This window comes from Drosophila miranda, chromosome XR (genome assembly GCF_003369915.1).
Source record: "Drosophila miranda strain MSH22 chromosome XR, D.miranda_PacBio2.1, whole genome shotgun sequence".
Classification (NCBI taxonomy): Eukaryota; Metazoa; Arthropoda; class Insecta; order Diptera; family Drosophilidae; genus Drosophila; species Drosophila miranda.
Genome location: NC_046674.1, coordinates 19509894 through 19524471, shown reverse-complemented (window position 1 = coordinate 19524471; position 14578 = coordinate 19509894). Strand labels below are relative to the sequence as shown.

Below are 14578 nucleotides of genomic sequence, written 5' to 3'. Positions count from 1 at the left end.
TTATCAATGAAATATCAAGCGTACATTGGCCAACCCGCCAAATGTTACTAGCATTTGTATACGAGGAGTATATGTAGAAACAAAGGAGCGTAACCTCCGTGTATAAATTTGATAAATAATTTCATCTCAATCGTTCTGATTAGATTTTGCAGGACCGCGGCTCTACTTTTATACCCGTTACACCATTAGTATATATAGTATGTAATCTTATGTATATATTATAGCCGTACATATTTCGCTCATCAGCGGCCGGGCGCACACTGTACGAGGAAGGGTGTGGCAGAGCCCCACATCTTTCTGGCTATATCAATAATCTGATCTGATCCAGATATGGCAATCTGGCCGATATGGTTATCTTCTATCATTCTGCGTTTTCGGGTTTCTTTCTTTCCATCTTCAAAATTTTGCATGCCACAGATTTTTCGTTTTTGTGGGGCGGCAGTAGGTGGGTGAAATCTCGAAATACTCTTCTAACAGTTTGATATCACAGGAGTCTGGGTACAAAATTTGGTTGCTCCAGCTCTCATAGCCTCTGCGGTCATGAAGATACATATTATATTATTTAATATCATGAATATCATACATATTCGGGTATATCCGAGTACTGGACACACAAAGCCAAAACAGAAAATGATTATCAAAAAAAAATGAGAGCTCCCTCAAAGAATATATGTAAATATTTCCCTTAAGAAGACACTTTTGATATCATGGAAATTAAATCACTGCAAAACTAATGTGCACAAGAACACAGATGGATTCACATTTGGTTGAAGAGGAGAGGGACAACAGATCCTTTATTTGACTATTCCAGTGCTTGACTTGTTTTTGAAAGTATCCCGGCCTACCTGCTGTCATTATCCTTTCGTCGAACCCTGGGCTGGTTCATTCAACTTCAACCTGCCGAGCCAGCTCCTGCCGCTCTCTAATGATCCTCGCTGCTTGGACTTGGACAAGTTCAATGGCCATGCCTCCGCTACGAGTATCTCTAGCGGCTAATTATGCGTTGCCAGCATAGCCCGGAGACGACTCTGGCCCGAAAGCCGACAGCAAATTAAACAGCTAAAAGTGACAGGGAGTGCAACTGTGAAAGTGCAGTAAACGGCAAACAAGCGGACTACAAACAAAAACCACCGCCACCGACACCGAACAGAAAAGACACAGCCCCCGAACCCGAACACGAACCCGAGCTGAACTTTGAGGAATTAGTGTGACAAGCGCACGATTTCCACCTGTAGCTGCTGGCCCCTTAACTGTTCTTTGCCAAAATGCAGTTATAGGCTGTCGAACTCGCCAACTTCCAGGCTGCAACCCCTGCCAAAGTACGGGAGAGTGCCTTGCAGATCGCATAGACAAAAGGTCATTGTCATCCCGACTCTGGGGTGGGTTCAACAAACTGTTTTTATCAAAAAAAAAAACACAAAAAAAAAACACAAAACTGTTGCACTTTCAAATAAACTAAGCAAATGTGCCCAAGGGGTCGGGTCGGTCTCATTCAGACTAAGAATCCTCAAAAATGTAGGGAAAACCATACCAGAATCTTGAATGCTCTACACTCAATTCCATGACAATTTGCAATAAGGTTTCCCCAACTGCTCCCCGAATATATGTAGATAGTTCAGAGAGTACTATAGTATGCTCGTGGTCGAATTTGAGTCCATACCCAACTGTTAGCCGATCAAAGCTCTTTGCATATCACATGTACTTGTTCTTTGGAAGAAGACTTCCTCTGAAGGCTTGCCAAATGAGAGGTCCTTGTTCCCGGTGGCATGTGGCTTGTGCCACAAACGAGCCGCAATAAGCGGCACCAGGTCCAGGACAGCACCGGGACTGAGACCGGGATCGAGACCCGAGAAGACCCCAAAGGTACCGACCAATCAAGCAACGGACCGGACCCTCTTGCCAAAGCCAAAGCCAGAGCCAGAGCCAAAGCCAAAGCTTCTCGCTGCACCCTGGAGCGAGGCCTTCGTTTGGCTCGTGTCATCTGTTGAATTATAAAATATGGCAAGGAATTAATTTGCCGGCCAGGGAAGGCAGCCAGCCCTTGCCCTGGGTCGAATCTGGCACAGCAGCAGCAGCAGCAGCAGCGGCAGAACAGCAGCAGAAGGACCAGAATAGCAGGATAACGATCCAAATCATCTACCGCTATGCTCTCGCCCGCTTTCCTACTCTCTCGCTCTCTCTTCTCTGCTCTGCTCTGCTCTTCTTATCTTCTGAGCACCTGTCGCCTTCCCGAATCCCAGTTCGAGTCCCAGTCCGAATGTCGGGGATCTGGATGCGCAGACAAAACGAAAAGGTGCGCTTAAATTCTTATAATGACTTGCCTCGCGTCCTCAACCTGCTGATCCTTCCTCTTGTGGCATCTTCCTTTGTGTGCGTGTGACTGTGTGTGTGTGTGTGTTTCGTGAGTTGTGCGTTGCATCTTTGGCCGCAATTTGTTGCTCATTGTGTGCGTGCCTCCGTCTGCTGTTGCCTCAAAATCTGTCTATAATCTGTGTTTTAGGCCCATGCCACAATTGATTTCAGACTAAGCCTGAAAATCGAAAACACCTTGAGATCGGCCTCTGCCTCTGCCTCTGCCCCTACCTCTCCCCCATTCCGCCGGCGCACTCTTGGGTCTTCTATCCCGCCTCCACCTCCGCCTCCGTCTCCGGCTCCGGCTCCGTCTTTGCCACCGTCGCTTTGACTTTGCACCTTTTCTCACAAAATCCGTACAAATTTCGTGTTTAGATTTTGTCATTTTAATTGCCGGGACTTGGCTTTTGGCTTTGTGTTTTGTTTTTGTTCTGTTTTGACATTTGCTTTCGGCCCGATTCAACGTCTTCCAACCCTTTGCTAAGCCCTCGGATCGTTGACTGTTCACCGTTCGCCATACACTTTCCCCTGCCAGCCCTACCCTTCTACCCTTCTACAGTTCTACCCTTCCGTGGCCATCTCTTTTCCTGGCTTCTTGCCAATTAAGCTGTTTAAATAGATTTCACAATTCGTTCTGTCTTGGCCCAGAGGAGGGTTGATTTGCATATTTGACTTGGATTTGTCAATGCATTCGCTGCATTCAAGTCGAAAGAGCTTAAGATTTCCTCCGCCCTCAAGATGGGGGCAGGGCAGGACTAATCTTCAACTAGTCATTGACACGGCATTCCATTGGCTTCGCTTCGCTTCCGATTTGGCCAGCGAACTTGGCCAAACTGTTGTTGCTTTTTGTTCCATCAGTCTCGCCCTCAGTCCAGCCTTAGCTGACGTCTGATTCGTTTCCAATCTCAACCTCAAAAGAAAGGAAAGCGCAGGACAAGTCCCTTGGTGACTAGACCAAGCCATATGTGACACATTCCAAGCACAATTTGTCCATGCTAGTTCTCGGGCTCCCATGTAGAACTAATCAAAACCTATGACTACTGTAAGGAGTCAGAAGTCGTTGAATATGGAAGGGAATATCCTGCCGGCATCACCTGTCCTTAAGTGTCCATTAACATCGTGCTATTCCCCATTAGAGTTCATCATTTAACAATCAATTGCCTACAAAACTCCAGATCCAGCCAGGTGACAATGCTCAATCAAAGAAAGGCGAAGCAATCATAACTTATCAGTTTCAATTCCACAAAAGGCCAAAAGGGAAGAGGCGACAGCCTGTGCAGCGGACAGGGGACATGGGACATGGTACAGGGCAGTGGAAAGAGGAAAGAGGGGGAACGAGCGAAGCCGGAGGCCTGTTAAAATTGGGTCACTTTTGGCCTGGCCGACAAGTCGATCTTGTAATATCGATCGAGCGTGACAGGTGCAGAGGTGCACTTACAATTGTTGTTGCACCTTCCTTTTCCCTGACTCTCCCTCTCACCATCTCCGACCGATGTGTGTGGATTTTGTATCTCGTATCTGAGAGTACTCGTACATATATTAAGCGACAGCTTGTGGCTCAAAACACACATACGGCATGGACTCCCCTGAGGGCCTAGATTAGATGCAGATCTCTCTGCCTTCAACTCGAATGTTTTTGCGGTCTGTCTGTCTCTGAACGAAAGATTTTTATGACTGTTGCATCTTTTGGCTTCTGCTGCCGCTCCTGGCTGGTGTCGTGTGGCCCATGTCAACTCAGTGCCTTGTAAGTCTGGGCCCTGGTTCTGGCTCTGAGTCGGGCTGCTGTTGTAATTTGCCTCCTGGCATATGTTGGCCGCAAACCGGCTTTGAGCACGCGTCGAGACGCTCGTCCTGGCTCAATAATTGAGCGCCAAGCCACGACGGCGACGACGACGACAGGTTCCAGGATTCCGGGACGGCAGCAGGTGCTTGGCTTGGCCCAGCAAAAGGGAATTGGAATCGGAATCAGCGCCAGGCTGCAGCTCCTCTGCCTGCTTACAATGAAAGGACATAAACATAAATGAGCCGATGTAATGTTGAGCCGCTGTCGGTCCTTCTTGAGCCCCATCCCCATCCCCATACCCATACCCATGCCCATCCCCATCTCGCTCTATCTGTGTGTTACAGGTGCCTTTTCTGTTCAGATGCATATGCATCCTCTCCGCATTTTAATTGTGAGCCCGGCTCGGAGAGGCTTGCTTCACCTGCACCGCAGCCGAGCTGCAGCCGAGCCGAACCCAGGAACCAAACCAAACCAAACTGACCTAAGACATCTTTTTTGCTCTTGCTGCACGCGGCCGCCCGGGCTCTTCACCTTTTTTAGCCGCAACTATTATTTTTATTAATAGCCAAAGTCAAAAGTCACCTGCCCAGGGACAGACCAGACCAAAAGGTGACTCTGGCTCTGGCTCTGACTCGGGGTTAGGGCTAAGGCTAAGGCTAGGGGTAGCCGGAAAACGGAACCAAGCCGAATAGAAGGGAAGGGAAGGGAAGGGAAGGGAAGGAAAGGTAAGGACGTGCACATGCCCATGTTGCGGGCTCTAGGCCTCTTCAAGCACCACTTCTAAGATCAATTTCCTCTTCACCGTTTTCCCCTAAGAGTTTTCCCTCGATTCTTATTGTTTGCATTGGGGTTGCAGCTTTCATTTCATTTCATTTCGTTTCGTGTATTTTTATAGTTATTCTTTTTTTGGTGCTCTTTTGTTTTTCATGGGGGCTTGGCCCGACTCTTGGCCTGGCTGTTGAATAAATTCCAAACGGCATGACAAATTATGTGGGCTCAGGTGTTACGCGGAAAAAGGGGTTAACAAACCGAGAGCTGTAGATGTAGCTGGAGCTGGAGCTGGATAGTGACTCCAGCATATGGCATCGAGTGTTTTCCACTTATCTCTAAGTATATCTTATCGGTTCTCTGAGGTCTCTACGAATGAAGGTGGCATGTGCGGATCTTTAATCACTTTTACTTTCATGTCAGAACGAATATCCTGACTAAAATTGAAGGATTTTTTATGGCATCTGCAATCTGCAATCATTGGAGCTTATCGCTCCGCAGAAAGCCCCGTTTTCATGTTTTCTATAACGCTGTTCCATACAATCTATGACTTTTCCTGACTATCTGGAATACATATGTATCGATGGTCTGTAAGTCTCTGTTTCGTCAGCTGCCTGACGCCAAGATGTAAGCAAAACTTTCATCTATGGCACGGCGAAGGGCCAGGGCCAGGGCCCATGTTGTGTCTACATTCTTTGGATCTTTGGCCTCACTTTGTCGGCACTTGCCGAAAAGTCCTTGAACTGCATTTTTCTGTGGCAGCAATTGAACTGCATATTTCTCTCTCTTTCTCCTTCCAGGGCTTCAGGCGTTCCTTTGTTTTTTTTGTGGTTCAATATTTTGTCAATTTCGATCAATTTGTGGCGCGCCAAAGCCGGGATCCAGTTCTGCGGGGGGATTCGTCTGAGTGAAATCCTTCGACGACTGTTCGCTCGCTGATTTCTGATTGCGGCCAACGATGAATGGCGATAATGAGGGGAGTCGGTGATTTGTAAACTGCCAAACTTCATTTCGGGCGTTTTAAAGTGCCGCAAAATGCATTTGGACATTTCGATTACCGAAAATTGCGATCAGCAATCCTCAATGACCATTGCCTCTGTCCCTGGGCCTGAGGCTGGTGCTGAGCCTGGTGCTGGGCCTGGGCCTGTGCCTGTGCCTGTGCCTCTTCCGATCTGTTCACTCCTTTTCTCACTTTATTTCGGCTGCAATTAGTTCGAACTTCGAACACTTATTGGCGTTTTCCCAAAGGAGCGCAGGGGCGGAGGAGCAGGGGAAGTACCTGCTGTAACGCGGCGGCTTACAAAGGGCATTCCCAGGATGCCACATGGACCACAGATCAAAGATCACCGCGTCACCCGGCTAAAGAAACAGGAGCAGCAGCAGGAGCAGTGAAGCAACTTATTCCCCATCAATTGAGTACGTGCAGGAATTTATCTATAAAATCAGGTTTTCGGCCAAAACCCCCGAAAAAGAAATATTTGGAACGCTTTGGACAATTTGTAATAAAATGTGGGACGACTTCAAAGGAGGAGGCTGTGTCCTTGATGCTAAGGAATGCTTCTCATTCGGGCTGAGGGGCAGGCAGATGGAGAGCTAATGAGATATTAACCGCATATTTATGAAGTCATTTCTATGAATATTCATCTGTCATTCATCAGGGGGGGACCCCTTTGATGATCCTTTGGTGAGCCAATACCCAATAAAATTTCATTTTCAAATTTCTTCTCTTTTAGCTTTCAACTTTATTTAAAAAAAAAATATCATATGTTATCTAAACTATTATTATAATGTTACAAATAGTTACAAAAATCATTGGATAAATTATAAAATTAGAATAAACTAAAAGATTCACCACGTAATTCGTATAAATAATTGGGGTGGGGTAAGGTGGGGTGTGCAATCAACTTAAATAAATTAGGATTTAATAAAAATTTGGACAAGTTCTCTGTTCAAGGGCTCAAGCTCTTTGCCAAGTTGGTTGGAAATTTCTTGTTGGTTGTTCTTTGGTACGTTTAGCTGCCAATTTGGGGTTAAGTTTAAACCAAATAAAAAAAACGCTAATGGAATAAATTAAATTAATTAATTATTCTAGAGTGTAACATACATATGGTTTGTAAGATTAAGTCTTGTTTGGTCTGCTATTTACAGAGAGGGACTTGGGGGGCTTAGGGCTAGAATTGAGCAAGTTTCTTAGCTAACAAATGGGATATCTTAACATCCCCTAACAATAGATCTCTTTTGTGGTTCATCTGTGCGAAGGCCAAGACAAAACAAACTTTGGCTTCCTAGCAGCGACTTAGACGGGGCCACCGCAACCGCCACCGCCCCCGCCACCTCCTGCTTCCTCCACCTTCTTCCTGGACGCGCTCAGCTAATACTGGGATCCGATCCCCGAGGGAGCTCGGTTGCTGGTGGTTTACGAGTACGAGCTGTTGCCTGTCAACAGCTGCTGCTGCTGACCTCCATTTTGAGCAGCGTGGGTGGCCTCAGATCCTCGACGGGTGCCTCCTCGTGGCGGCTCTCCCGATGCCGCCGCAGGTCCACCTTCCGCTGGAAGGACTGATCGCAGAGGCCACAGCCGAAAGGCTTGTAGCCCGTGTGCTTACGCATGTGCGTGATCAGGTTCGAGCTCTGGCTGAAGGCTTTCAGGCACACCGTGCACTTGTGCGGCTTCTCGCCTGGAAACGGAAAGAAATCAATAAACAATTAGCCAAATGAAAAGCGTACAAAGTTTATTAATTGCGGGGTCGCTGCGAGTCGCGGCTTTACAGCAATTAGACAAATTGAAAAGCGATAGAAATCTTGCCCAATCGCTGATTTTGGGGGAGCCGTTTGACACATTTGCATAGGGCCAAGGGTCAGGAGTTACTGGGGTATTCTGATTTGAATGGAACATGAAGCTTACCTGTGTGGATGTATGTGTGCTTCTTCATGTCGGACTTCTGGTGGAACCGCTTGCCGCAGTACTGGCAGGGATATGGCCGGGTATCGCTATGGATGAGCAGATGTGTCGAGAGGGTGGACGAACGCTTGAACGACTTGCCACACTGTTTGCACTGGAATGAACAAAAGAGTGGGGAGGCATAAAGGTTGTGTTTAATTTTCAAATAGTACGAGTCACGATTAAGCCCCCCGAAAATGCCCCATATTTGAACAGCCTGTATCTGTATCTGTATCTGTATCTGTGTCTATATCCCCAAAAAGCAAATCTGAAAAAGGAATATCCAACCAGCCAACACAATCTGTCTATATATACCTACTCTCTGTTATTGTGTGTGCGTGCTAAATTCTCAACAGCCACATGAATTAAACTAGATTTGTGAGTGCACAAATATTTGTCGCCAAGTGACGATAGAGCCAAAGCACGGAGGGAAAACCCAAAGCCAAACTTTGGCCCCCCGACATATTATTCGATTAATGGCGATAGATTCTCTCGCCTCGACTATTTTTGCATTTCACTGCGGAGAAAACAGCTAATCAAACAGGGTGGAAAGGGGGAATGGATTCAGCTCAATGCTAAATCTCAAGTGAGATAAATTCTGTGGATCCGAGTGATACGATATTTGTAGGCCAAACACAGCTGTGCCCGACTGAAGCCCGATTGGGGATTGGGGAGGAAGGAGGAAGGAGGAGGGGTTTGGGGATCGCGGATCGGGTGTCGGGTATTGGGTGATCGAGCTCCCTGTAACATCTTCGGTTGTCAGATTAAATGTTTAAACAGTTTGCGTGTTGCAGCAACATGCATGTACTCGTATCTAAACATTGACACACTCTCACAGATACCAGAACAACACCCGACGACTCAAATCGTTCACCAGCTCCCCAGCTACGTGGGCGACTTTTTTTAAAAAAAAAAAAACAAAAAACAAGAAAAAGAAACAAAAACAAAAAAACTGGGAAAAAGTGAAACATTTTTCAAAAACCCAACTTGCTCTACGCATATTGTAAATTGACACAAGTGTCTGTTATTTCTTCGTTTCTTTTTTTTTAATTTCTTTCACTCTTTATGTATCTTTCAGTGTCTTGTTTTTTGGGATTTTCTATTTGCGGATTGCATTTGAGTGGACCATATCCCCATATCCATATCCATATCCACATAGTACCCCAGTGTGTATCTCCATATAGGCTAGACCCAATTAGTTGCTCTATTGTTAAGCTCGGCTTGACTCGACTCTGACTCTGAGTCTTACTCTTACTCCGACTCTGAGCCATAATGTCAATTTGCTTAGCTTCGACAACGAAACGGAAGTTGGCGAAGCACAAAAAACACAGGGCGGGGGTGCTGGTGGGGGTGGGGGTGTAGGGGAGAAACCCCAAAGGTCTGACTCAGCCGGGTGGGCCTCCTACAGGGAACAGATGTAAGAAATTACAGAAAAAATAAGACTCAATTTATATATAAAAACAATATAAAAACTCCGTCTCCATCTGCGTCTGCGTCTGCGCCTGCGCCAATGTCTCTGGACTCTGGCAACTGTCTTCGGCCATATGGCGGCCGGCCTGGAAACCTTTTTTTTCGGCCCGGCCTATCGCATTTCACTGACCCTCGATGGATGTGTGAAAAGAGCGGAGAGGGACACCGACATTGGACTCGGACTCGCGGCGGGTGTTGATGGATATAAACGCAATATGACATCGGGGGTAGTCAGAGCATGAACCCGGCTTGGCCATAAGCGAAGAAGCCTTCTCGAATTCCACATGGTCGTGTGCCCCTGGCACTGGCAGGGTTAATGCGTCGGAAAAAGGGGGACAATCCAATATCGAAATGACAATTATGATTGTAATTTGTACATAAATCCTCCGAAAGAGTGTCCCTAGCGCCCCACACTCCCCCAATCAAAATTATTTGATTAACTAATTGCGTGATTTCGATGGGACTTAATTGAATTTCCATAGAGCTCTCTCTCATGTCTTTCCTGTCGCTCCTGTCGCTCTTGTCGCCCCTGTCCTGTCGGTTTTATTACAGTATTTGCTGTGCCACTTTTCCAAATTGAAATAATGGTGGGAGGAGGGTTAGGTCTAGGCACTATCGATATCTGCGAGGACAATTAAAACTGTTCGAGGACGAAATATGAAACAATTAACACAAGGGAATTGCCAAAGACACGCAATGCAAAGCGGCTCTTATGCAATGCAAGTACTCCTCCGAAAGGGCTGGAGCTGAGTCCTCCCCAGGACTGGACACGTGATAAACTCATTAGAGACAGTGCCGCTTCGAATGCCCACAGATTTACGATCGATGCTGTCGGTGAACCACAACAATCTCTGAAACATTTCCGCTAGTCCCGATTCCCCGATTCCCCGTTTCCCGATTCGATATCCTGTTTGACTGGGCTTACCTGGAAATTTCTGCCGCTGCGCTTCTCCTCGCACTCGCCCTGGTATGAGGACGAGGAGGAGGATCGGCGCGCAACATCTGTGGCGGTCGAATCAGGATGTTGCTGCTGCTGCTGCTGCTGCTGATGCTGATGATGTTGCAACTGTTGCTGCTGCTGCTGCTGCTGATGGGGCTGCTGCTGCTGTTGTTGTTGGTGTTGATTACGCATATAACCGAATTCGGCGGCTGCCACCAGGCCCATAAGCGCCGCTGCCGAATGGTTATCCTGCTGCTCGCTGGCTGCCTCATCCTTGATGTGTTGCTGCTGCTGCTGCTGCTGCTGCTGCTGCTGGGACTTTAGGTGCTGGGTGAGCAGCTCAAGATTGTTGCCCGTGAGACCGGCCATGAAGGCGCTGCGATGGGCGTACAGCTGCTGTTGGGCCACCTCGAAGTCCATGTCCTGGACAGCCTTGGTGGCCTGGGGTGCGGATAGCGAGGAGATCGGCGACTGCAGGGAGGAGACAGAGGCAGCCGACCGTCGCTCGTACTTGAACTTCCTCACAATGGGATCCACCTGGGGCTCATCCTCCTCGTTGTACTCGCTCTGCTGCTCCCTTCTGGCGGATCTCTCGCACATCGAGGCTGGCGACCAGATGATGTTTCCCTGCGATCTCTGTCTCTGCTGCTGCGGGGTTCCCGTAGTCTTCAGATTGACCGCCCTCAGGGGTGGCGGTGTGACATTCAGGGCGCCCATGGGATGCACTGCTTCCGCATCGCTAAGGCTGCCACCGCTGGTGCTGCTCCTGCTGCTGTTGCTGCTGCTGTTGTGGTGTAGATGCCGGTGGTAGTGCTCCTGCTCCGACTGGTCCGCCTTGCTCCGCTCCTTGGTGCTCAGGTTCAGTGGCATGTCCTCGTCCAGCTCCTCCAACATCTGTTTCTTGTTGTTGTAGTTGTTGTTGCTGCTGTTGCTGCTGTTGTTGTTGATGTTGTTGTTGTTGTTGTTGATGTTGGTTGTGTGCTGCATTTCCTGCTCCTTCTCTGGGGTCAGAGCGTAGTCCCGATCACGCTGACCCAACACTATGGAGGCAGGGGACTTAGGAGTCATGGGTGTCAGAGGTGTCCCCAAGGCTGTGGCGGATGACAGCAGGAACTGCGGCCACAACAGGGCACTGGAGTACAGCAATGGGTTATAGAGAAAGGGCAGATCTGCGGGAGATGATCAAAAGGGATCGATAAAATACTATGCGATGCAAGGGAGCGTTTGAGCAGTTCTAGGATCATTGAATCAATCTAGAAAATTTACTATATTTCCTTGAAAATATTGGTGCAGCTATCCTATCTTTCAGATATAATAATGATACAAAAAAGCAGAGCTGCGAAGCAGGAGCCTTCTTCGAAACCTTCCAAGCCCATGAGAGATCTTCGATCCTTGCACTCACCTCTTCCGTTCAGCTTCTGGGCTGCTGCCGAGGCAATCACAGTGTTGAAGGCGGACGCCCGTTGCATCCACTGCTTGTCCAGGGCTGGTCCGGAGTAGCCTGCTGGACTGGGCTGCTGCGAGTGCGGCGATGGCGGCGGCGACAAATGATTCATTTTTGGGGACACTGTTTCTGCACTGGCTCAATTTGTTTATAATTTTTGTTCTTTAGTCACTTCAAAAAATGTCACTTTCGTTGAGCTGATCTTCGGTATTGAACGGATCTTTTTTATACAGATATCTAAGTTTTTTTGGGCAATTCTTTTACTCTCAGAAGACGAACACGTCCGTATCGCTCGGTGCTTCGCACCTGACTGAATCTTTGGCCGATTGCTCGGTTCTAAATTGAGCCAACGGTGAAGCGTTGTCGCCGACTGACTACTTGGCCCGAAAAAAAGGTACGTACTACCACATAGAGCTCTGTGTTTTTGTCCGACTGCACGGGTGTGTGTGTGAGCGTGTGTCTGTGCGTCTGTGTGTGGCAGCAAGCCGAATCAAAACGAGCCCTCTCTGTGTTGGTGTTGACTTTTGGTGGTGGTGGCTGGCTCTGAAGCCCTTGTCTGTACGAGTATCTGTGTGTGTGTGTGTGTTTGTGTTACCAACTCTGGTTTTTCACCTTTGGCAGCAGTTGGCGGCTGTTGCAGTTGCAGTTCCTGCTGCCGCTGCTGCTGCTGCTGATGTTGCTGATGTTTCTGCTGATGTTGTCCTGCATGTTGTAAGGGTCAAGACGCACAGTTAGGCAGAGATCGGCTCTCCTGCCCCTGCCCCTGCCCCTGCCCCTGCCCCTGCCCCTTTCCCATTCCCAGTCCCCTCTATTAGTATCAGTGGCTTTGATCGTGCTCTCCCTTCTATCCTGCGAGTGCTCCTCCTGCTGATGCCGCTGCTGCTGCTGGTTCTCTTTCTGTTTGTTGGCAGCACGCGTTTCCCTACTAATTGGTATGCAGTTTGGTTTGGCGGGCGTTTGCTGTCCTTTTCTTTTCTTGCCGCATTGTAACTGTTACATTTTGTGTTACTGTTCTTGCCACCAACTGTTGTTGGCTCTGACACACTTGAGAGACGAAGATGGAGCGAGAGAGAGAGGGAGAAGGAGAGTCGGATGGTTGAGGAAGGTAGTGGTGGAGCGGGCGGAGGCGGTGCCCGGGGAGGGTTGACTTACAAATATTTATGTATGTGGATGGATCTATACATCTAACATCTGTCACGGACATTCTCTGCATGTGCAATCGGATTGGGAATTCAATTTAGATACAATTTTGATTAAACTATGATTAACTCAATTCAATTCATTTATTCTTCGTGTTTTAATGCTTGGGACTATTTAATTTATCACCTATAGGGGTTTTTTCAAGTGCAAATTAATGCTGAAAAATGTATGAAAATGTTACCTAGAAAAATATTTTTTATTAGATCTAACTATGATAAGAGAGGAGATTTTTTAAGCGGTTTCCATATCCCATGACAAAGTTAAAGTTCGGTAAAAAATTAATCCTTTGAAAGTGGATCAATAAATCAAACTATTATTCTAATATTTTCTTCTGAATTTGCAAATTTTTAAATGCTTGCAAAGTCTTTTCTAAATTTTTGAAACAAATTATTATAAAAGTACTAAAATTTGATTTTATCTAAGTTTCAAATAAACAAATTAGTCTGACAAAAAAATGTATCTTAAATTGAAAGGGCTTGGATATTGGATGCGATTGAATTGGAATCCAAATGTGTCGACGCTTTTATTTTGCGAAAACAGGAGCACCAACTTTTGCGCTTTCAAAAGTAAATCGCTAAGTTTTTGCGAAAGTGAAAACCGGAGCCTGCCTGATTGTGTTTTGTGTGTGTTTTCTGAAAAAAGTGGGTATAAGTAATGTTCAAAGGTGGGCATTCCTTTACGTATTGTTACTTTTCCATTAAATTAGTTATTTTTATTCATTTTCTATGTGATTTGAGAGATTGAGAGATATATTAGTAAAGAGTAAAGACTAGAGTAAAGTAGAGTAGAGTAGAGAGTAGATTCGTAATTATTTTAATGTACTAAATTGATTATTCGTTCGGATATGTTTGTATATCTTCCACAGCTCCCCCCAACTTCAGGACAATTAAGCATTGAGCTAAGGACATTTAAAAGTGTATCTTTATTGGATCTTTCTTTCACATTAAACCAAATCGGAGGCCTTCACCTGCTGCTTTCTCCGACTATCCCCTTGCTGGTGCTGCTGCTGCTGTTGCTGCTGCTGCACCCTTCGCAACTCGTCCCTCTGCAACATTTGGGTTCCTCCTACCGAGTTAGTCCTTCTCCGGGCCACGCTTGGCCACCTCTCGGTGCAAGACAATTCCAGTTTATCTACGAATATCCTTGGCCCAGCCACACCTGCCTAGAAAACGGAGAAGTGGCGGGAGCACACTTCTTCCACATTTAACGATCCTCTTCCTTCGAGCTGGCAGCAATTTTCTGACGTTTTGGCGCAATTTCCTTGAAAGGACATGTGCAGCACACGGCGGCGACATTCCAGCAGACACGAGCCCGCCACGGGCAGGGGCTAGCGAAGCATGCCGCCGCGGCACGAGACGTGGCCCCTGGAAGCGGGTCAAAATGGGGGACACACAGCGCACAGCGCACGGCGGCATAGTCATTCATTATGACCGTGATGAGGGCTGGCCAGGGCCAGGTCGCCCTCGTTGCGCTTGGCAGCGCTTCTCAAGAGGGCTGAGGGCGCGTGCCTCACTCTCACTCTCCCTCTCCCTATCCATCTACATATCCCTATCTCTCGCTTTGTAACGGATTCACCTTATGCCAGGCAGGCGCAGGCGCATGCGTCGCCATTCACATCTATCATCGTTTGATATGCGCAGTCGCAGCCGGGTCCCACTGTCGTAGGGGTACAGGTACAGG

At 47.4% G+C, this 14578-nt stretch overlaps 1 protein-coding gene across 1 annotated transcript; it reads right to left on the bottom strand.

Annotated features, from left to right (window-relative positions):
- Positions 1 to 6668: 6668 nt before the first annotated feature.
- LOC108153521 (zinc finger protein sens) lies at positions 6669 to 12023 on the bottom strand. Its single transcript, XM_017283579.2, has 4 exons — positions 11657 to 12023; positions 10240 to 11423; positions 7809 to 7959; positions 6669 to 7581 (listed from the first exon to the last, which is right to left on the bottom strand). The coding sequence occupies exons 1-4, from the start codon at positions 11808 to 11810 to the stop codon at positions 7343 to 7345; spliced, it is 1728 nt and encodes a 575-aa protein (XP_017139068.1). The 5' UTR covers positions 11811 to 12023; the 3' UTR covers positions 6669 to 7342.
- Positions 12024 to 14578: the final 2555 nt, after the last annotated feature.

Coding starts and splice junctions, on each gene's coding strand:
- LOC108153521 (XM_017283579.2), bottom strand. CDS start 11,810: ATGAATCATTTGTCGCCGCCGCCATCGCCGCACTCGCAGCAGCCCAGT. Junction 11,424..11,656: donor CCAGAAGCTGAACGGAAGAG/GTGAGTGCAAGG, acceptor CATCTCCCGCAG/ATCTGCCCTTTCTCTATAAC. Junction 7,960..10,239: donor GCAGCGGCAGAAATTTCCAG/GTAAGCCCAGTC, acceptor TGTTCATTCCAG/TGCAAACAGTGTGGCAAGTC.